A 22769-nucleotide genomic window follows, 5' to 3' on the forward strand; every position below is an offset into this window, starting at 1 on the left:
CAACTCAGTGTGTGTGTGTGTGTGTGTGTGTGTGTGTGTGTGTGTGTGTGTGTGTGTGTGTGTGTGTGTGTGTGTGTGTGTGTGTGTGTGTGTGTGTGTGTGTGTGTGTGTGTGTGTGTGTGTGTGTGTGTGTGTGTTTTAAATTAAACTTGAAGCACCTTCAAATTAAGAGTGGGGCAGTCCTGGGGAGTGAAGAATCTTATTCACCCCCAAATTGATATTAATATGCACACGATACGGCCTTTATCCCTTATGTTATTAATATGCATATCAAACTGGGGGGTTCTTGAAAAATAAGAATCACTGTATTTAGTATGTATTATTTAGTGTTAGGTTAGGAGTCAGGATCCCCAGCAGCCCAGCTAGCAATAACCAAGCTTGTCCGCGCGGCGACAGTCAAAGCAGGGGGGGACTCGCTCGACAGACAAGAGGCAGCCAGCCAGCCCTATAGGCGCGTGTCCGCGGTGCTGTGCAGTGTGTGGAGCGGCTGAAGCTCCGCAAACGACCAACTCACCCACCGGCCGCACACACTGACTGACTGAAGCTGGAGGGATATCTTTACCACGAACGAACGGCTCTCGGCGACCAACAACAATACCTCGGGTAAGTTCAACTTCCATGATGTGCGTCAATTCTCACTGTATGTGTGTTTTTTGGAAAAGAAAACGCCGGGTTACGGTCGTCTGTGGCGTGATAATAATGGTTAAAAATAAGAATACAAAGAGGCTATCTTCTCTTCGCCCCGGAAAAAAAAATGCCGGGGTTGCAGTAGCAGCGAGGGCCGCCAGTCAGTGTCTTTTTTTGAAGTCGCGCAAGTAGAAACAAATGTATGATCCTGGCTACTACTTGAGACATTTGTGTCGCTTTCTTCCGATACACTGTAGTTTTAGCGTTAAGGGAGACATGTTCCGGGATTTAGCTCGTTTCTGGCCGTGATATCGGCCGAGTAATTGCGTGTGGCGTTTGACATCCACGGCCGGGTGTAGGGGGAAACATGGTCGCCTCTGCGGAGTCTCCTATTGCCTCACTCCGGGCGGCAGAGCGGTCAGAGCCGGGGCCGACTAGGCTCAGCAGCCCCGGCTGTTGTCGGCTTTTGCGGCAGCGCCGGGGAGGGTGGAAAACGCTAGCAAGGAAGCAACACGACAACGAAACCACCGCGTTATGCAATGCACAACAGACACGGAACATGTTACAATTATGCCGTTTAGAACTTTGATTTGAACACGAATGATACACGCTGTCAAACAAAGTTAGCACAATGCCCCGTACGATTACTTTTTTATTTGGTTATTTTTCGTGTCTTTTGAGGACGGTTCACGCCAGCGCACTTTGCTATTTCTCTAATCTCCGGTCAGTCGTTTTATTATGAGTTTATCCGAGTCGTTTTAGGCCATCCAGATGAACAAAACTGACCAATTTGAATGTGTGGGTTGTTAATAGGCTGTATTGGCTTAATATCTGACTATGTAGGTAGGCTACATATCTCAGTTCCTTGCAGCATTCAGGATGGCCACTAGCAATATGAGGGGGGGGGGGGTCAATCAACGCGCCATTTGTCTGCTTTAACACCTGCTACAGCTGTGTTGACATTAGCCAGTGACGTTTAATTTCTAATTGAATGCCATTGCCATACGTACAGTAAGTGTAGCAGACTAAGCAGAGTGGCTCAGACTCGGAGCCTCAGCCTGATGGCCTCAAACGTCTAATATCTCCATAGCCTTATCCTAGTGTGAGTGTTGTGAGATTGTAGATCGGCTATTGATTGATTGATTGATTGATTGATTGACATTTTTATTTCACAGTATGTAGACTGGGTATATTTCAAACGAGTCAATACAAAAACTGTTACTGTGTGGACGACACCATGATTGAGCATTACAGTTGTTTACAACAGGGTCCACCATTTTCAATTCATCAGAACATTTAGAGACATACAAATATACACTATTATAATAAAATAAAAACAGGAAGTCATCATATAAAAGTAAACTGTGACTTTATTTACGGGGGCCCTTCCTATGTTGGGAGGAATGGAGGGTGCCTTTTAGTATAGAGTCTGAATACCAACGAACTCGCCTCAAAACACAGTCCCCCCGGGCCGGGCGTACAGCCGGCAGAACTGCTCAGGCTGGTATTCCTAAACATTCCTAAACTATGCTTAAACGGTTATTAAACGGTTACACCTATTAACCTTGGTATAACGGTGCCCAAAGCAAAGCCAATTCCTAAACCTAACCCCATGTAAAACGATGCATAACCCGAAACTTATTTCTAACCTTATTCCCATTTCCCAGTTAAACAAATACAATAAAATGTAATTGTAGGCATTACATTTAGTTTGACCTACTGTAGCTCACAATGTGTCACCTTGACTATTTTAGGAATTTGTTTTGCCTCTTTCTTTTATTATTTGACAATTTGGCCAATGTTTGACCAGTTTTAAATTACTTTGTTGATTACATTTGATGCTTTTTTTTTTTAGGTATTAAAAAAGGTCTTAAAATTCCTTAAATTGTCACTTCACTGTCATATGGAGACCCCCCCCCCCTATGTATAGTTGGACTATACATAGAGGGGGTCTCTCTATAATTTTTTATTTATTTATTTTAATTAAATTATGTTGGCATGACTTGTTTTACAATTTCCTTTTCCCCTTTTTATTTTTTATCTCCAAATGTAGTCTCTATGCCAGTTCCTGATGACCTGTGTATTCCAGCACCATGTCACTGCTGTGCTGACTCCAGCGGATGGTCCTTGGTAGACCTCAGACAACAACCAACCACGTGTCTCTCTGCTGAGACGCTTGACACCAAGGCTGCTCCTTCCCACCTGACGGCAAGGAGTTTCACCAGGAGGGTGTAACCCATACAAGAGGTATTAGTTACACACCTCACTGACTGAACACTGGCACTTGACCAACCTGTAACCTCGTGTCACCACCAGGCTTGTTTCCGCCGCGGAGGAAAGCCATATTTTCTTTCAAAAACTGAGCCGTGTGATCTGGGGCCTATTTCACGAAACTTGGATTAACTAATCCAGGATTTAGGCCAAAGCCAGGCTTTTTAAATCCTGATCTTTATAGCCTGGTTTATTCCGTTCCACTAAAGCCAAGCGAGGCTCCGAATTGGTGGATTTGGCGAGCCGGGATCAGCAAGCCAGGCTTAATAGACAGTCTGGCTTTTTGTCTCTAGACCCCTTATGTGGATCACATATTTACTGATCCTTCTTCTTCATGGGGTATTAAGGCAGTTTGCATCCTTAATAGTTGCATTACAGCCCCCTTCTGTATATCTCATTATCTTTACTAATCTATTCAAGACTTACTGATACAAGGACTTAAGCTTCTAAAATAAATACTGCTGCTGTAATTAAAGAGAGAACATACTCTCAATAGTGGATAGACTGAATGATTAACTACCCCAAAAATATAGTTTACATTTTACCACTACTATTAACTTAAAACAGAATTGTTAATATTGTAAGCATAATGATATTGTCGCATTGTGATATTTGGCCATAACTCCCTCCTCTGAGGGAGCTACCTTTGGAGAAGGGGGTTGTGGTCCAGACAGGGCCGGGTCATGGTTCATGTAGCATGCCAAAGTTTGTGCTGTTGCCATTGAGAATGCATTGGGCGTTTAAGTTAAATAACTCAGAAACTACAAAACATTTCAAAGTAAAAAGTTCCAGCATGTGTCTCCACAGTAAGCTGAATTTTACAAAGTGTGAATGGAGTTTCTAGGTGAAAGTGATTTTTTTAAGTGCCACTATCTGCCTATAAATGTCTCAAATTTGAAAGCACTATATTTCTAAAACTATGAAACATTTCAAAGATTCCTTTTCAGTCACACATGTCCACCGTAGGATGAACCTAAATAGGTTTGAATGGGGTTTCTAGGTGTAAGTATGTAGGACTAGTAGTGGGTGAAACGTTACAATGGTAATATGTTGTAAAACAATGAGTAATGGTAATATTTAGTGGTTTTCACTTTTACAAAAAAATAAAAAAATAATATAATATAATATAATAATTCTTCTTAACCGTGCACTTGCACGACAGCAAACCTATTCATGGGGAACATTCACCAAAAGCAGCTGATCTACAAGCTCACAAGCTGTCATGATGTTGTGCAGCCTATATATTTTGGTTATTTGATTTTATATAGTGCTTAAATTAGTCCTTTAATGCAGACCGATACAAATAAGGCAACATAAAACCATAATAATTGAATAAATCTGGAAAACATCATTGGTTTGTGATCAGTTTGACTGCTTAATGAACAGTAAAGACATCAGGATTAGGTTAAACCTGGCTGTTAGCCTGGTCCGGAGCAGGCTAAGTCAAAAGCATTAGTTTCCATGGTAACTTATGTAGCATCACTTTCATGAAACCGAATCAAGCCTCAACATATCCAGGTTAACTGGTTAAATTAATCTGGCAAGATCAACCAGCTTTCATGAAACCGGTTAAGCACTGATCCAGGATATATTAAGCCAGGATATGTGTTAAAGCCCGGCTTAATCTCTAATCCAAGTTTCGTGAAATACCCCCCTGGTTTAGCAACAAAAGGACAACAAAATAATAGGAACCGCTGCTCCGGTAATGGTTTCCCGTTTGCGTCGCGTGTTTTTGTTCCCCACATAATGTGAATAAATTATAGTTTAGTCGTGCTACGAGTTATACCAAACATATACCAAAATAAACAAAATTATCATGTCAAACTAAACATTTTAATTAGGTTAATCCCGCTCCATTCAGTATCAGAAAATGGTATTGGTCCAAGGCATTAGTGCAGTGCCAGGGAGAGATCCCAGCCCACACCTTCTCTCCCACGAACACGGCCAATAGGCCCTGTGCATGACTGTAGTCCCAGGTTTCCAGAAGATGGCATACCTGTTTGTTTTCCGTATTAGCTTCATTTTATTGGCTCGACAGCAGATTTGAACGGGAAACGCATAGGGTGTCCTTTGTGTTTCCCGTTCATAAATCTGCTGCTGAGCGAATCAAACAACCCTAGTGTGGAAATGGTTATATGCCTCCTTCTGGAAACATGCCTTTACAGTCAGAAACAGTCTTATGATCGTTGGGGGCATCCAGGGCCAAGCCCGATGCACTGTGTAGGATTGAGTTGCCAAATCTATGGCATCATTTTAAAAATGTAGTGCATAGACTGTAATCTAATGCATTTGCATAAAAAAGGTCATAATCCATCCTCGTTTAAGAGTGGAGACACAGGGGAGTATAAACAGTTAAACACAGATCCATGTTTTTTACACACTCATTCGACAATGAATGATAAACAATAACCTTTGTGCTACCTATTGTCTTCAAAAGCAGCGGTTTAGTTAACCTTCCCATTAATTAATTGTAATTTTGAATTATAAAACTATATATTAGGCCAGTGCTGAGAACCTGTGGTACGAGAAACCTTCCCGAACATGTAAAAGGGGAGGGGGAGCTGCAAGTTTTGTTGTTGGCTCTTCACGGATCACAACAAACTTAACAATGGCAACACAGTGGCTTAACATGGAACTATAAAAGTGTGGAAGACAATTAAGGAGATTATTTTGACCAGCAGCAGCTGCACCTAACAACTGCAGTGGTGCGCACGTCTCGGAGTCAGACCTACAGCACTATTGCTCCAGTGAAAAGTGTTGTGGTCCCAGCACAAATTAGTGCTGTTCAAATGGGAAAAAAACACCTGTTAATATGACGCGAGAGGAGTAGACTACAGACAGTGTGGCTGTGGTACAGTGAATGAAACACATTTTCAAACGGTGCATCGTACAACACGTAGCGTGCTGCGTAGCCTAATGAAAATGATTGATTACTTGATTCAATAACGGCACTGTGGAGCCGCAGTTAAAGTGAAACCATTCGCGCATTTTTCTAAATCGTTAAAGTAAAACCTCTCGTGTGTGTGTGTGATTTTCTGAGGTGGTACTTGGTGAAAAGAAGTTTGAGAACGAGAATGTATTAATTAGGCCAATGGTTTCCCCAAACTGGGGGAAATTATTTTCGGGGTTCCCCATGATCAATGATGCTGCTAGCCCTGCGTCTCTGATGCGCATCTTTAATATATGATGCATGAAAACAGTCCACGCGATGCATACAACTTTATCTGCTACATTATGAACAAATTCACTACTTGTAAATGCGGGACATTCCCGCACAACATCAACGTGAATCCGCTTGCAGGATTAATCTCCTTTCCAGAGAGTGTGTGCCACCTCTCTGAGGCGCGAGCCATGCACCGAAACTCGGACATCGGCTTTGCACCACTTTTCGAGCTTGCACATCTGCTGCTTTTGTGTGTACGCTGTAGTATGATCAAGTAGGGCATTGATTCATTTCAAAAAGTTAGAATGTGGAGATAAGTGGTTATTGCCCGACGGCTTTGATGATATAGTACTGATGTCGGACATAGATGACTGTCATCATAGACTGGCCTCCCAAGTACTCTCATAACTGGTACTGTACTATTAAGCTAAGCTAATATCAGCCTTGCAGGCATGCCTTGCATAAAGTTGCCTGGCAGAAAGATAAACTGATTAATTAACTATTAACCCATTTAGGACTGACGTTGAAATTAAAAAAATGTCTTCAAAATCCTGACGGTTATTTCATGTCAAGGACCTCACAAATTATATGTAATTGGCCACCGACCCCCATCTGAAAATATGTTGTTCCAGGTACCCTCCAGAAGAAAAGAAAACGATTTGCAGATCTGCTATTTTTCAATAGCTAAAGTATAACATAATGCTTAAAACATCAAAAGGGGTTCCCGTCCAGGATGGATTAATAGGCCTCAATTACACAGTATTTTATTCTGCTGATAAATTAGTTATGATTTAGCCGCCTGCCAGGCATCTTCATGGTGCATCTGCCTCCAGAGCCGAGAGGCTTTGTTTTGTGCCCCACGGGCAGAATGCAATTCCCTTTCTGATTTGTAAAGTAATAAGAGTTGTTCTGACAGCGATACCAGTATCTTAAACGCTGCAGATACTGCCTACAATACTGTTATCGGCGAGTATGTCTATGCCATACCACGTAATCACATGATGATATTTTATTTACAGTCATTTTGATTGCTTCAGTTGATGTTGCACGACTGTTTTATTCCCCCTTAACTGTACTATTTTACATTATGATTTTACTAACTTAATCTTTTTTTTTTTTTTAGATTTATTCCTAGATCTGTGGTTCTCAAACTATTTAATTTCAAGGACCACCATAACTGAGAGTGTGCATATGGACCAGTAAGGGTCCATTTGGAACCCCCTCAAGGAACACTGAGGATCCCTGAACCCCACTTTTAGAACCACTGTCCTAGATTATTTGGAAATTACACACTGGTATCGGATTTGTATACTCTTGTATCGACCAATACGCAAGTTGTGGCTATCGGGAAGGAAAAACTGGTATCGGTACATATCTAAAAGTACTTCGGATAATCTATCTACTCCAAATTGGAGAAGCACAACATTTGCCTGCAGGGCAGAGTACTGTAGTCTTTACTCCTACGTCAACTCTATAGGGGCCTCATTACCTCATTACCTGGCAGAAAGCTAACCATTACCAACTAATCGACTACACAAAAAGACACATGAGGAGGCAGTTACACAAACACTAATTGTCTGGATGGCTGGTCAGTGGTCAGCCTACACGTGAGTGGTCAGCCTACTACTGATCTCTCATATGCCAATTCATCTATTATTCTGTTTGCGAACGCAGTGAGCCACTTACTATGACAGCAAGGGCTGAATGTCTGTGTGTGTGTCACGCTGTTACACCACCCGCCCGCCACCAGAGGGCGCAGCTGTAGCACACACACACACACACACACAGGGCGCAGCTGTAGCACACACACACACACACACACACACAACCACACACACACGAGCTGCGTTCGCTTCCCGCGTTTGCGCGTCTTACTTGTGTAATGATAGGATGACCGGTATAACCTACTGTAAAATTCAGACGTAACAAAGCAGGTCTGTGAATGGGGGAGACGGACAGACACCTACAGTAATCACACAAGATAATGAGAATACAATATCTGTACCAAGTAGACCTACTGCACATGTAAACAGAGCTTTAACCCATTCTTAGTGTTTTAACTAAGCATTATGTTATACTTTAGCTATTGAAAAATAGCAGATCTACAAGCTCATAGCGTGCCACCGAGTGGCACGCTACGAGCTTGTAGGTCTGCTATTTTTGAAAAATCGTAAAAATGCGGCACAAATCTTTGAATATATATTCTTTCAGAGCGAACGTTTTTTTTATTCCGACGTCGGGCCTAAATGGGTTAAACACATCTTAAATCTAAGTTTGTGTTGAGAAACAAATGCTGCTAAATATTTGTCCCAAAGTGACTGCAAAAACTGCCTGGCTGAGGGATGGCACAGCTTATATGACATAAAGCCCAGTCCTCAACACTGTTACCTACAGTAAATCTGTGCCTGGTAGAGAGGCTCTAGTCCAAATTCAACCTTGTGTGCGTGTTTGTGTGTGTGTGTGTGTGCGCGCGCGTGTGAATGGGTGCACATTGTAAAGCCCTTTGGATTCACGTTTTGTCAGACCAAGCATGACACATATTTTAATACATGTTTTTGGTCGTTGTTCTAGTCACAGAGTCACAGAGTATCAGTTGTATCAGAATTCCAATATAACGTTGGTAGGACTATGGTAGACAATTAAACCAAAAAATATCGAAAGCGATATTTTAAACAGTTGTAATTGTAAAGTTACTGGTGTTGATTTGCATCTATTAAGTGGTGATAAAGCTCTTGAATACTCCAAAGACGAGATAAGAGATTGAACAGATTCTCTGTCCAGTTCACAAACTATTTGTGCTATTGGCCTACAATTTCAAATCGGCATGTAGTTAAATGTAATGCATTTCATTACAGACTTTTTTCTGACATGTTTTTCTCCTTCTCTTTTCAGATTCAACGATGCAATCCTAATTGGAGTCAGTAGCACTCCCATGGTCCAGTGGCCCAACCCAATCTCACTAGAATGTACTTGATGAATGTACCTCCAGTTGCAGCGTCTCACACAAAATGGAGAAACTGTGGCCCACCCCAAGGCTATAGCCTTCCCCTCGGTTTCAGTGACATCGAGTTGTCCACCAAAGACACGCCTATCTCGGATAAGGTCCAGATGATCATAGAGAGCCTGAGGGGCAGTCAGTCCTCACTTGACATGGGAGATGAGACTGAGAATAATGTGCTACCAGGACAGGAGGGCCAACCCCAGGTATGCAAGGCAGGGGTGGTTCCTGTTGCAGGACGCAAATATGAGTGTCACACTGAACACCAGCAAGACGATGTATCCGGCTCTGAGATGCAAGACTCTGACAGCGATGATTCTGTTGACCGAGGGATCGAGGAGGCCATCATGGAATACCTGAAAGAAAAGGGTGATCACAAACGCAAGGCAGAATCAGCCACCGAGGTTTTACAGCCATCAAAGGTACCCAGGAAAAACCCACCTGTTCCTGAGATTTCCGAACAACATTCCGACAGCAATAAGGTGTTAACTGCCAGCAACCAGTTTCCAAAGCTTGTCCAAATTGAGACCCCTGCCTCTCCATCTCCACCCAAAAAGGCGTTTAGCAAAAACAAGGCCACCTTCAAAGAGAATCCACTAAAAAAGATGGATATAAGCAAAGGTACAACAGGAGCAAGTATGTCTATCAAAGAGCAGATCAAAAGCTCTCCTTCAACACATAGCATCTTCAAAGAGATTAAGGTTGAGGAAGACTCAGTGGATTCGAGTAGTAGTGATGATGGAATTGAGGAGGCCATTCAAATGTACCAGTTGGAGAGAAATGAGAAACAGAAAATAAGCACAGAAGCTTTTGAGCCCCTCACAATCAAAGAGGAGTCTGACTCCAGCAGTGATGATGGTATTGAAGAGGCCATTCGCTGCTACCAGCTTGAACAAATAAAAGAAAAGGATTTTGTGAAACCATCGTTACAAAAGCCTCCAATTAAGTCATCACTTAAGCCTACTGAGAGTACAAGCGCAGAAAGCATTAAAAAATTAAAATCCAGAAAGAAAAAGAAACGAACTGAGAAACATGTGAAGTTTTGCTTGCCTTCCCCTACATCTGTTTGCACTCTGAGAAATAGACTTATAGGCAGCCCTAAAGGTAAAGGAAATGGGGTATTTTCGTCTAAGGCAGAACCGTTTACAGAGGAACACGCTCCTGCTACTTCAAAGGTCAATATAACGACAACTGCAGAGCTCATGTGTGCCGAGGCAATACTGGACATTTCAAAAGCCGTTATGCCTGAGGTGTTTAGTCACGATGTTGGCGTTACCAGCAATAACCCAAATCAATCATCAACTCCCCTCATTCCTTCTGACCTCCCGCATGTGAGTGATGACAGCTCCATCGATAGTGAAGATGGCATCGAGCAAGAAATCAGGAAATTCCTTGAGCAGAAGGCCCAAATGCACGTCATCCAGCCACCCAGCTCTGCTCCATGTACTATAGAACCACAGAGCGTGGATGAGCTTGTTAAGGTGAATCAAGTTACAGTCCAGAAAAAAACTTTGAAGCTATCTTTGACCCAAAAAAGGAAGCATCGAGAGGCAGAGCAAAAGCAACTCTCTGAAGTGATTGATAACAACAGTGATGACATGGCTGGAAACGGATCAAGGCCATTAGTTTCTACAATCATCAATCCAAATTTGTTTTATGGACTAGAAAAGACTGATAGGAGTGGAGATAAAAGTAGCTCTCTGGACAGCGATGAGGATCTTGACACTGCAATAAAAGACTTGCTCAAAACAAAGAAGAAGTTAACGAAAAGGGCAAGGGACATGAAGCTCAAATCAAAGAAGTGTTTCCAAGCAGAGGAACCTGCATCAGAGAACATTTTACAGGCAAACAGACAGAAAGATGATTCCATTGCCAAAGGTGGCATTTTGAAGAAAGTTTCTAAAAGTAGGGTTGATATAAGAGACAAGAATAAATTAAGTAAGAAGAGCATCTCGCAGCACAAATGTGATAAGATAAATGAACCCAATATCCAGGCAATTGAAACTGACACATTGAAAGGGAATTGTAGTGCAGACATTACATCAGTGGTCAATGATCAGGATATTGTTCAGATTAAAGAGGAAAGCAGTTGTGTTGACAGTGATGATAGCATTGAGCTGGAGATCAGAAAGTTTCTGGCAGAAAAAGAAAAGGCCAAGGTTTCCACCGCACAGAAAACGGGAGATGCACCAAGGAATGGCAATGTTGAGGCTTGTGCCTCTTTTCAAGATGAAAATGTTCAATTGGAAGATCAGCTGGCTGAAATTCCAGTACAAGATGGTATTCACCTCCCAGAAGAATCCCTGCCAACTAGTCCAGAATGCAAAGCTTCCCAGGATAAGGAGACAATTCCAACAAGGGAGACGGTCTTACTAGACAACTCCAGCTCTGCACTCAGAACTGTCATCAAATCATGCCTCTCCACACCCCTCTCTAACAGCCCTAATCTCATGGAGCCAGCAGATGGGGCTGGCGCTGGTCGAACTGAGAAGATAAGACCAAGTACTGGGAGCAGTGATGTCCACAATGTCTTCTCTGAGTTGGCGAGACCTCAGCAGCGTGCGAGTCCCAGTACTGCCCAGTCTCGCTCAGATTCAACAAAATGGCGTCAGTGTCTTGGACTCCCCACTACTGGAACAAAGAGTATGTGTCTTAAGCAAAGCCCATTCCATATCACTTCAACTAAAACCAGTGAGTTGTCAAGTCCGCCGCATCAAAAGGGGAGCTATCCCAAACCACAGACATCTACCACTGTATGGTCCCCTGCAAGAAGCAGCACATCAATTGTGCCTTTCCATTGTTCTCCAGACACATCGGTGAATGCCATGTCTCGCTCCCCATTTTCCAATCCTTCGTCCGCTTCCAGACAGCTCCCCGTTAAGTCCTTTATGCTAGGTCTCGCACCAGGAGGCCACAGGGCACAGCGCCCGTTGCCCCAGACTGAGAGCAGCATGGTGCATATGCCCAAGGACCAAAGTGTGTTTGTGGAGCTGTCCTCGAATAAGACCAACCATGTCCAGGTCCGAAGCAGAGACACGAGTGAAGGAAATGAGAGAAGGGACTTTATGAGTGAGAACAATAAAGAAAGGGAGAGCATGGAGACAGATGAGAGAGGATTGCAGCTAGCGAGAAGAGAGGAACATTTCGTAGATGAGACAGATTGTGAGTCAGATGAAAGAGGAAGTCCAGAGAAGAAGCAGGGATTTTCCACATTGTAAGTATAGGCTTTTATTCTCGTTTGTGCAGTCACATAGCATAATAAACAAGTTTCTTGAATTCATTTCCAGGATCGCGCCCTCCTAATGGATATTTTTAACGCTATGTTGAGTCCTTTTAATTGTAGGCTTGAAAGAAATGTTTAACGATACAAAAATGAACATTGTTTTCTTTTTCTTTTATATGTTTGTACGTTTATACAGCTGTTTAACACATTGGCACCACAAATAATAGTCAATTTATATTTCTGCTGCGTAATCAGTCCATATCACCAGACCCCCCTGCCAAGCAATACAACCACCATTTTCTACAACAAGGAACTACTTACAATTTGTCACCACCCAAATGCACTATACTAGGATGTATCACTCATCAGATTTCTGACCTGAGTTAAAATTGGACAAACATCAATGTCAGACTTTTTCACAATTTATCTCCTTACCTCATAATTTAAGAAACATCAATGCAGTTATAAAAAGTCACACTTTTCATTATGTGTTGGAAGATATGCCTTAATATCCAATACAGTTATCTTTCTTCCTCACTGTGAACTTTGGAATGTAGCTAATTGGCCTATCTACCAGACCAGGGGTTCCCAAACATTACTATGCCTAGAACCCCCAAGTAGACAATAGCCTCTGGCTGCAGAACCTCCTATTGCAGAATGGGTCAAACAAACACATTATCTTGGTTAATACGTTTAAAGTTGTGAGCTGGCTGCTTTTTTAAATGTTTTGTGCACTAATTGGACCCCATGCATGCATGCTTATTTCCATTATTTTTTTCCCTTTTTTTTCCTCCAATATGCAGTGAATTTACCCCTTTTGTTACTAATGTCAAAGTGTGTTGGATCACCTCAAGATTTGGTTGACAGGGTATTCAGTCCGTCTATCTGTCTTTACAGTTGGATGTTATGTAGGGCTTGGCGATATGACTTCACATTATTAATATCCCGATTATTCTATACATTTGCTTCGATTCTGATTAATCAATGACAATGATCATAAAAATAAAATCCAAACTAGTGAAAATGGCTCACAACAAAGCTCACAACACGACACATTGTTAGGTCTTAGATCATCTATTTTCACTATTTGTGTATGCCAACTTTGTATAATAGTGTTGGAAAAACCTTATCGATTAATGTCCAAGATTAATTTGGTTATTGGTTCTAAATATTTGTTTCGGCATATTTTTGGTTAATTGCCCAGTCCTAAATGTATACATTTTATACGAGACATATTCATTCCAGGTGTAAACTGAAAGAAGTCTTGGCCAACACACAGGTAGTATAGCCATAGAAATAAAGACATGTTAAGCATATCGTTATATCATTGGTCAAAACACCTTTTCAGGAGATGGACAGAAGAACCTGTGTCCTAATGGATCCCATGTAGTTATTTACAAGCTATTCTTACTACTTTTAATTGGTTAAACATTCATGAAACCCACAGAAAGCATGTCATTATAGGTGAACATTTTCACATCTATCTAAAACTCATACAACAGTATAAAAGTAGAATGGCATTCATTTATTTTAAAAAGAAGGGAAACAAATTTAGTCAAGGTTTCTGCCTGACAGATTTGACATTTACGATGACACTTTATGCATAGTGAAGAGTGCATAGAATATTCTTCTTTAAAAAAAACCTTGCTTTGATTTAAAAAAGGGAACCTTTTGGTCACAATTTCAAAATGTCATTCAAAAATAAAGCAAAGACACACTGTTATACTTTACTTTCTCAACGAAACTGGAGATAAGGTTATTACCGTACACTTAATATAATAATATATCTCTTCTTTGAATACATTCCCCTCCATTCACTGCCTGTTGCTTAGAAGGACAGAAATTCCATAACCAATGACATAATTGATAATGGCCTCGATAGCATAGCGGACTTATTGTCTATGTGTCCACAGAAGTGTTTTTTAATGAGTATGTTTTGGATTGTTTTCAATAGGAGCGTATGTACGATATTGTCTCTGTCGGGTGGAAACCTCATGTCCAAAACCGTTAACTTTTCAGGATTCTAATTTAAAAAATAGCAGAAGCGGCAAGCTCAAAACATGTTGATTCGCGCTGCGTTTCCGAGCTTGTGGATCTGCTACTTTTGATACTTTAATGCAACGCTGTAGTATGCTCAAGAAGCGCATTCATTTACGAAAAACAAAACGCAAAGCTAAAATATGGACATAAGAGGTTTCTGCCCAACAGCAATGATATGCTGGAAATGCTAACAGTGTGAACAAGGCGCTGAGCGTCTATTCTGCGCTGTGCTACCGTGTACATCTGGTGTTTTTAACCGGTCACAGAGAGTTGGAAAAACAACCTAACCACTTTTGTTGTTTGGATGAGCGATTTAGAAGCGCACCTTGTGTTTTCAGCTGGGGGGGGAATGCTTTGGTGGACACACTGCCTAAAATGTCCAGAATCCACAAAATCCCCACAATTACCTCTCATCTTACTAGATTTGCAATTTAAAACGTGTTTTTGTCCTTTTTTCCCACTTTTCTTTTTTTTTGAATTTCCTATGTGAAAAAGTTATTTATTTTTGTTTATGAAGAAACAAAAGACTTACTGAACATGCTGTGCATTGCCAGTTTTCGTAAATATTTTGCAGAAAGTCATTTTTTTCCTCCCCTCATACCCGTTAAGAGAGAATCGTTTGCTGTATCTTAAGTGCAACTGTGTAATAAAGAGTGAATTGCAAACAAAACTGTCTCTTAATTGTTGCATGCAAACACACCTGTTAGTTCATGTAAATTCTACATATTTACAACTTAACCATTACCACCACCTTAATATTTCTTCACCTTACTTGCTCTACAGGTTTCTGTTTCAGTGTAGTTGTATGGTTACATATTCAATATATTCGGGGTTCGATTTGCTGGGAGAGGCTGCTCACCACAAGTCATGACGTGGCATGTTGTGAGCTAGTAGAACAGCTATTTTCACAATTTATCGTACAATGAAGTATACTTAAGCCTACATACAGTAGTGCTGTTTCCCAGCCCCCACAAATCTAGCCCTGTATATATTGTAGTGTTGCACAAATGGATTTGTACTCTGATGCGTCTCCTGCTCTCCCTTGCTCAGGTGTCTGTCCAGTAGCATTGACCATGGCATCTCCCTCAGACCTTACATAGCTCTGAACACAGTGGAGAGGAACGAGATGTTCAACAGGAGATGCAAAGCTCAGAGTCCTATAAAGGTACCGGTAATTCCACCGAGACATTAGGTTGAGTGGTTAACAGTAGCCTACATTCTTTTGCATGCCTTATTGGTACAATGGGAATATAATGCACTACAATGCCATGCTAGGGAACCCATTATTCTTAATGAACTTTTAACTGCTTTACAAACAAAAAATAAGAAACGGGCGATCATTATTATGCCCTGCCCGAAATTGGGATTCCAGGTTAAAGTGTGGAAGTCTGGAAAAATTGAAACCATCTTCATGTTTGCATCTCTGAATTCATCCCCATCTGAGTCTAGAGAATACAAGAACGCTCGCACCCAGAACATGCTTTCTCCGGGTCAAACCCAACGACCCAGGAACATTTGCCACCAGCTATTCCTAAACGTAACGTAGCGTTACTTATTCCTAAACTTAGCCTGGAACAAAATTGGGGCGAATGTGTTTTGGGGCGAGCGTTCCAGGTTACCACTCCAGAGAGTCAAAAGTTGATCAACTGATGCTTGCAGGAGAACCGTCTTTCTGCTCCTGGACAGAAGAGGGTGAAGGGTATCAAAAGACAGCTCCAGTTTGTTCCAGCATCTTCTAGGTACATACCTGCACCTTGTGCAAAGAAATTACATTTAATGTCTGATTTATACTTTGTTGACAGCCAATATTATAGTTGAGTTTGTAGATCGGCTAAATTTGGTGCGAGACACCAGCATGCAACAAAGTATAGATCAGAATTAATAAGAATGACTAGTAAATTGAAAATTATAACTTGAAGTTTATCTGTTTTTCAGGATACGTGAAGGAGTCAGGCTGTAAAACAGATAATGTTACATATGATCCAAACAGTTTTGGGGGTATGTCAAATCAGATACTGTGGTCACAGGCATATTTAGTTGTTTTGTGGAATAGGCTATTTCTAAACCTAAATAATAATTGAAAGTGATGTCCTGATAAAGGCACTTTTTGAAAAGGATTAGTGACTTGACCTGTCGGGGTCTCAAGTCTGGTCACCACAATGTTTAATGCACTTGTTATATACACATGCACTTATGTTCTTATTCTGATTGTTAAATGTTCATTAACATCTGCAGCCTCATGGTTAGAAGTTGGTTAATTGTATTCACTAGTTTTACCTTAGTCCTTGAACATCTTTATCTTTCAAGTAGCCTTGTGGCAATAGGTTGGATTATTTTATGTTATTTTGTTGTATTCTATTTACCCGTTTGAATCCATATTGTATCTTTCAAGTTCTTGGCTTAAACAAGGATGAGTTTAAAAGAAGCAACATTCTCATTAGGCTAAATGACCAAAGTACTATTCAAATGTGATTCCCAAATCAGGAAACCCAAGATCTTCAAGACTGTAATGTGTGTTATGAAAAATGTTATGTATGAAACCAACCAATAAGGGCTAGCTATACACTGGAAGTAACCGGAATTCCTTAACTATATTATACTTGAATGGTGTTACCAGTTAAATGTGAGATTGTTTTGTTGTTGCCATGATTTCTTTAGTTTAAAGTTTTATATGTTTGCTGTTTACGAATCCTAAATATTTTGTATCTTTTGTGTTACACTTTCATGTTTGGCAGATATAACGGTTCTGTTTGTTGTGTTATATAATGTTCAGTATTGATGCCATTGATGTTATTTTTTTAATGCCTACCGTAATTGGCGTTGTTACATTTTCAATAACTAGAGATTCAGCCTGTTACGGCTTTCACACCTACGCTGCACTGCTGATCCAACCAATATGCCTATATATGGAGATCTATGATGTCATCTGTAATGACCATAGGATATGGAGATCTCTGTCTCTGGCACCTTTTGTGCCCATATATGAAGCTGACTAATTCTGCACCTGATGCCATGATGACACATTGAGGTTAGACAATACAACACACTCCATTGTTGGGCTTAGCAGCTGCATTGGGAACTCCTTACATGAGCGAGATCCTCCCTTTATATAATGAGACATTGCTTTTTTCTTTTTTTTGTCTAATTTGTGCAGTTAAGGGAGTGGTTCCACAGTTGTTCCATTTTCAACAAATGATGTATTTATTTTCTATGTCACATTTGTGAGGTAATGCCTGGGAGTTGAAGTCCACATGGAACTGCAGTTAATGCCATTTTATTTGTTCTATTTTCAATAAAGTTGTTTTGTTCCAACTTCCAAGTTGGTATTATTTTGTCTAAATTGTGAAGCAATCTGGGTAACCATTGGCAAAACAAAGGAAAAACAGCGCCCTCTTTCCCTTTTTACCCAGTCTGTCTCGAGAGACGAATTGTGAAGTAATGGGAGTTGTAGTCCTTTATGGAAGTGGATTACGTAGTAGATACTTTTGACGTATTCTTGTGGACTACATTTACCAGTTACACACTTTGACCTTCTGTGTGTGGGAGGGGAATCGACAAGCAAGCATGGCCGCCAGGGTTCTAACGAACGGTAAAAGGAAGACTTCATACTATATTTATTATTTACTATATTAGTTTCGTTTTTTGAGGAAAATGCTGCAATCTTTATTGGTGTGTCATTGTTTTGTGTAGATTGCATAGTATTATCAGCCGTGACGATACCTTGATTAGGGTTCCCCTTTACCTTGTTTCCCCTCTACCCTTAGCTAGCCTCAGTGGTTCTCAAACATTAACATGTGAATCACCCTCACATTGATAATTTGATAGTATTAATTAAGGGGCCACGGACCCCCATTTGAACAGATTTATTTGGTGCCTGGAAGGGACCCTATAAGAGAAGATCTTGGTTATTGGATTATTAGACATGAATGTGTGGATGAGATGAGAGAGAGATAAATGTACAGTACGTACACTAGTATTATTCTCACTGTAGTGCATTACATTCTAGCTGCATTTTAGCTGTTCTGTTATTAGTAATTTCTTAATTTGCAAGGCATTTCAGTAATATTCATAAACAATCACATTCTAGCTGTATTATATTCAGCATATCATCCACTTTTAGCCTGCCAACACTTTTGAGAGCCACTGAGCTTATGGCTGAATTCAGTGAATTGTGAATTGCCAACAGATTGATTTAACATTTTTGTATTTATTTTTTCCCTGTAGGACTTTTGTTGCTACGCAACCCACGGTTGGTACCCACGGTACCATACTTATGCAGAGGACAACTGCATGCCACTGCAGCAGCTATTAAACCACCGCAGAGTAACATAGAAAGCAATGCTACAGGTGAGACTTTGTGCATGAATAACATAACCCAGTTATTCTCAAGCTCTTTCATTCCAAGGACCCCCTCAATTTGATATGCATTTTTTAATCACTGCGACCCCAATCTTCACCGTAAATGTTAATTTGTCTTCATATGAGTTAAGGACTCGAAAGGGCCCTAGTATTTGGGTCCTGACTTATTAATAATTTTAGCTCAGGACCCCATCCTGTTGTAAATGGTGACATAACCTGTACGTCCCAGATTAACACTTATCTAACACTAACACTTTCAAGACTTTTAAAAAATTGCAGATGTACAAGCTTGCAGTTCAGCACAAAGTGACGTGATGTTGCAAATATGCTATTTTTGAACAGCCAATGCAAAAATCAAAAATGAGACGGATGGCTGCTTTCCCGGTTTTAACAGCATTTCTTAATGCGCAATTGCCCATGACGGCACTTTCTGATTGTTATTTTCTCATGTCCTGACACAGACAACAAGCTTCTGAACCAGCCTCTAGAGACGGAAGATTTTTTCCGTCTGTCAGAGCTCTTCTCCTTGAAAGACCTCTTTGATGCCAGGGTGCATCTTGGCCATAAAAAGGGCTGTCGACACAGGTTGGTGTCCTGTTTCATCACTTCTATTAATGTTGTTATTATTATTTTTGTAGTGGGGACTTTTTCAATCTCCCAGGTGTGTGTGTGAGTCAGTGTGAGTGTGTGAGATGTAGAGTTTGGATGGATTGATTGACTGCATTCATCAAATTGTCATGAGTTCCACTAATGCACCACTAATTTCACACTTTGTTAGGCTTATGGAGCCTTACTTATTTGGCTGTCGTCTGGACCAAGACGTCATTGACCTGGATCAGACAGTGGAGCACCTTCAAGCAGCCCTGAATGTCACTGCCCATGTGGCGTACCGGGGTGGCATCATACTGTTTGTCAGCCGCCGGCGCCAGTTCAGCCAACTTGTGGAGAGCACGGCGCGGGACTGCGGGGAATACGCCCACACACGCTACTGGCAGGGCGGCATCCTCACCAACGCTCCCATACAGTACGGCCCGGGCGTCCGCTTGCCGGACCTCATCGTCTTCCTGTCCACCCTCAACAACGTATTTCAGCAGCATGTGGGAATCAGGGATGCGGCGAAAATGAACATCCCCACTGTGGGCATCGTGGACTCCAACTGCAACCCCAGCCTGGTGACGTACCCCGTGCCAGGGAACGACGACACTCCGGTTGCCCTGGAGCTGTACTGTCGCTTGTTTAAGATGACCATCAACCGTGCCAAGGACAAGAGGAAGCACATGGAGCTCCTGCATGGTCTAGTAGCGTCCCCAAAAACAACAAGCTCGTGAACAAACATGCGAACACCACATGAACCCTAGCGTCCATATTTTTGAGCAGGAGTCAAAACTGTCTCTGCCCAACTCAGAACGCTTAAATAAGATTGAGCGGTGTTCAACTTTTGTACCTGTTATTTGTTATGGTTTAACTGTGTTGTCCTTTATATATGTGGGTAGGGTATGTGTTTTGCGAAATCATTTAAAATGGCCATTTACAAAAGATTGTAAATGGCAAGGCTGGAGTCGGTGGTAATAAAAAGAGACGGACCAGGAGGGAGATAAAAGCATGGAGAATAGATTTATTTGGACAAGTGAACTGGTACAAATTCAGAGAGCATCCTATTTACTTGGAAAATGAACAGGGTATACAAGAAAAAGAGGTTCTTCACGACACAATGAGTTGAGAATCATCTTCAGGCGAGGCCAGGAAGATCCATTTTCCATGTTTCATTAAATGAAAATATCCAAGAGCTACACACACACACGCATCCATATTATTTCAAAGGTGTTGGAATTCAAGACTGTCCACTCCATGCACTACTACTTGATTTAATATATCAATTTTGAATGAACATAATACATACTAATGAAATTTCTTTTTTTCTTCATTGCTGCTTTTCCTCTGCGGGGTCAGGGATGTGTTAATGTGTATCAGACTCAGCAGCTTAAACAACTTTCTTGGGTGCTCTCCCTTTTGTTTTCTTTTTGTAATTATACATCAGGCAGAAACTTCTTGTCTCCATATTATAACTTTTTGTGTATTTTCGTAAATTAACGTCCGTGCCTACTTGATCATACTACACTACAGCATCACACAAAGGTAGCAGATCAGATCCACAAGTTTTGAGCTTGAAGATCTGCTGCTTTTGCTTGAATCCTGAAAAGTAACAGTCTTTGGCACAGTACAGAGGGAGTAGGCCTATATCAGTGTTACTTCCCGACCTATAGCTGATGCACCCCCCACAGGGAAATGAACATATATAATCCCTGTCCTAAAATAATCTCCATGAATTCAAGGCTTTATATGTGTCGATAGAAAATGAGTCATTTTTTCGTGTGAACTACTCCTTAAGGTGAGAAAAATGAGTTGAGCATTACTGTAAATTAAGGCACGATTTGTAATGTGCCGGTGGCCTATAGGCCTATACTGTAACATTCGCTCATCTTGTAGTGCTAGTTATAAGCCGGCTCTTCACTGTCTCACTGATAACACACATGCACAGCTCAAAATATATTAAAGCACTGTAGCTGGGTTTATTTATTAAAATAACTAAGTGATTCCCTTAATGCATTTGAGCAATAATATTAGAATATAAATGTAAATGCTAAGTGAATAAAATAATTTGTTCTGTTTGTAGTGTTGTATTTTTCTCCAGGCTGGGGCCATTGTTAAAAGTTTAAACCTTAATTTGCACAGTAGCCTACTGTTTTCTTTGCTCTTGCTGCTGTTGCACGTCGTTAGAGCTATGGACCAGAGCTACTGTTTTTAGAGCTATTTTCCTACTAGGCACTAATAGTCCAATTGTAGCCATTGAAGTGCAAACTGCAAAGGCTTACTTGAGTTGACTTGAAAGGGCAGTTTTTTGTATTTCTGTGTTCTGCACAGAAATACCGTAGACCGGTCGTGTCATTTGACTACAGGCTACTGATCCAGTCTGTGTTTAGAGCGGATACGGAAACGATTTTGGCATGTATTGTGTGCGTGTATGTATATTACCGGACACAGTAGGCGTATTCTAATCTAGACAGGATCTGAGGCTTCCGCCTGGTGACAGAGCCTTCCACATGCCCTCCACAAAAAGCAGATCTACAAGCACACGCGCTGTGAGCTTGGAAATCTGCTGTTTGTGCTGCGCGACGCGACACTGGCGCACAACCAAATGGTCCCTCCCCTCGCAGTTTCCGACAGTTGGCTGACTCAAAGGACAGCACGCACATTTTCCAACTCCATTTTGCAGTTTCTCTGAACATGGTAAGTGCCAAGTGGCTCATATGAAGTGCGTAGTGCTAGTGTTTGTGAATGTAATGTTCCTTGTAGATATTTGACTGTCAGTTTAGTGATTATGTAAGGGTGACCTTCATTTATTTATTTCGCGAGAGGAATTCGCTGACTGCATGATGAGCCATGTTATGTCACACAACGTGTTACAGTACCACAGTAATTAACTAATGTAATAACAGTCATCTTTTGTAATTAGTGCACGTTTTAAGGGTGAAGGTATTTCAAAATATTCTGACAATGTAAATGACTCTTGCTTCGTTCAAGACAAGGCTGTGAGTGACCACGTGGTCGTTTGGATTGCAACAGGCTTCTAAAAAATACTATTAACCACCACGGGCCACGGCCTTGATAACGTTGAACATTTTTTATTTTCCAACAAATGTGTGGGATTAATCGTGCCAAGCAGTTTCGTTTATCCGTGATTTAAATGGAGAGAACTGGTTGATGTAGCCCTGGTCTTGTCTCATTACTCTCCAGTGTTGTCAGATTTCGAGAGAAATATTAAGCAACCAGAAGCGACTAGGCCACATAAAGCTAGCATAAATCAAATACCGTAGTCGATCTATAAACTCACAACGCGTCGCTGAGGTTGGTTGTAGATGTGCTATTTTCAAACAAAGTGTTTGAATAGTTTTAAATGGTTAAACAGCAATCATTCTTTCTAGATGTTCGAGGTTCCTTACTTCCTCCTTACCTTTTTTTTATAAGGTAACTTTTAAAAAAAACTTTGCCTTCTCTTCATAGGTGTGTCCTCTACTCTGCAGCACATC

The 22769-nt window shown here is 41.1% G+C and overlaps 2 protein-coding genes across 3 annotated transcripts; both read left to right on the forward strand.

Annotated features, from left to right (window-relative positions):
* The first annotated feature begins 466 nt into the window (after nt 1-466).
* ppp1r26 (protein phosphatase 1, regulatory subunit 26) lies at nt 467-17568 on the forward strand. Of its 2 annotated transcripts, XM_083793698.1 has the most exons (6): nt 467-603; nt 2681-2874; nt 8954-12273; nt 15373-15487; nt 15982-16061; nt 16258-17568. In XM_083793698.1, exons 3-6 carry the CDS (start codon nt 9026-9028, stop codon nt 16280-16282), a joined length of 3468 nt encoding a protein of 1155 aa, XP_083649824.1. In that variant the 5' UTR covers nt 467-603; nt 2681-2874; nt 8954-9025; the 3' UTR covers nt 16283-17568. The 2 variants fall into 2 exon arrangements, with proteins under 2 accessions (XP_083649824.1, XP_083649825.1); XM_083793699.1 differs by lacking the exons at nt 15373-15487; nt 15982-16061; nt 16258-17568 and adding an exon at nt 13086-14986.
* Nucleotides 17569-17873: 305 nt separating this feature from the next.
* Nucleotides 17874-21284, forward strand: mrps2 (mitochondrial ribosomal protein S2). The gene is made up of 4 exons (XM_083793705.1): nt 17874-17911; nt 18547-18669; nt 19143-19266; nt 19460-21284. Exons 1-4 carry the CDS (start codon nt 17887-17889, stop codon nt 20007-20009), a joined length of 822 nt encoding a protein of 273 aa, XP_083649831.1. The 5' UTR covers nt 17874-17886; the 3' UTR covers nt 20010-21284.
* Nucleotides 21285-22769: the final 1485 nt, after the last annotated feature.

Source organism: Protomyctophum parallelum, assembly GCF_964188405.1.
Source record: "Protomyctophum parallelum genome assembly, chromosome: 21".
Taxonomy (NCBI): domain Eukaryota; kingdom Metazoa; phylum Chordata; class Actinopteri; order Myctophiformes; family Myctophidae; genus Protomyctophum; species Protomyctophum parallelum.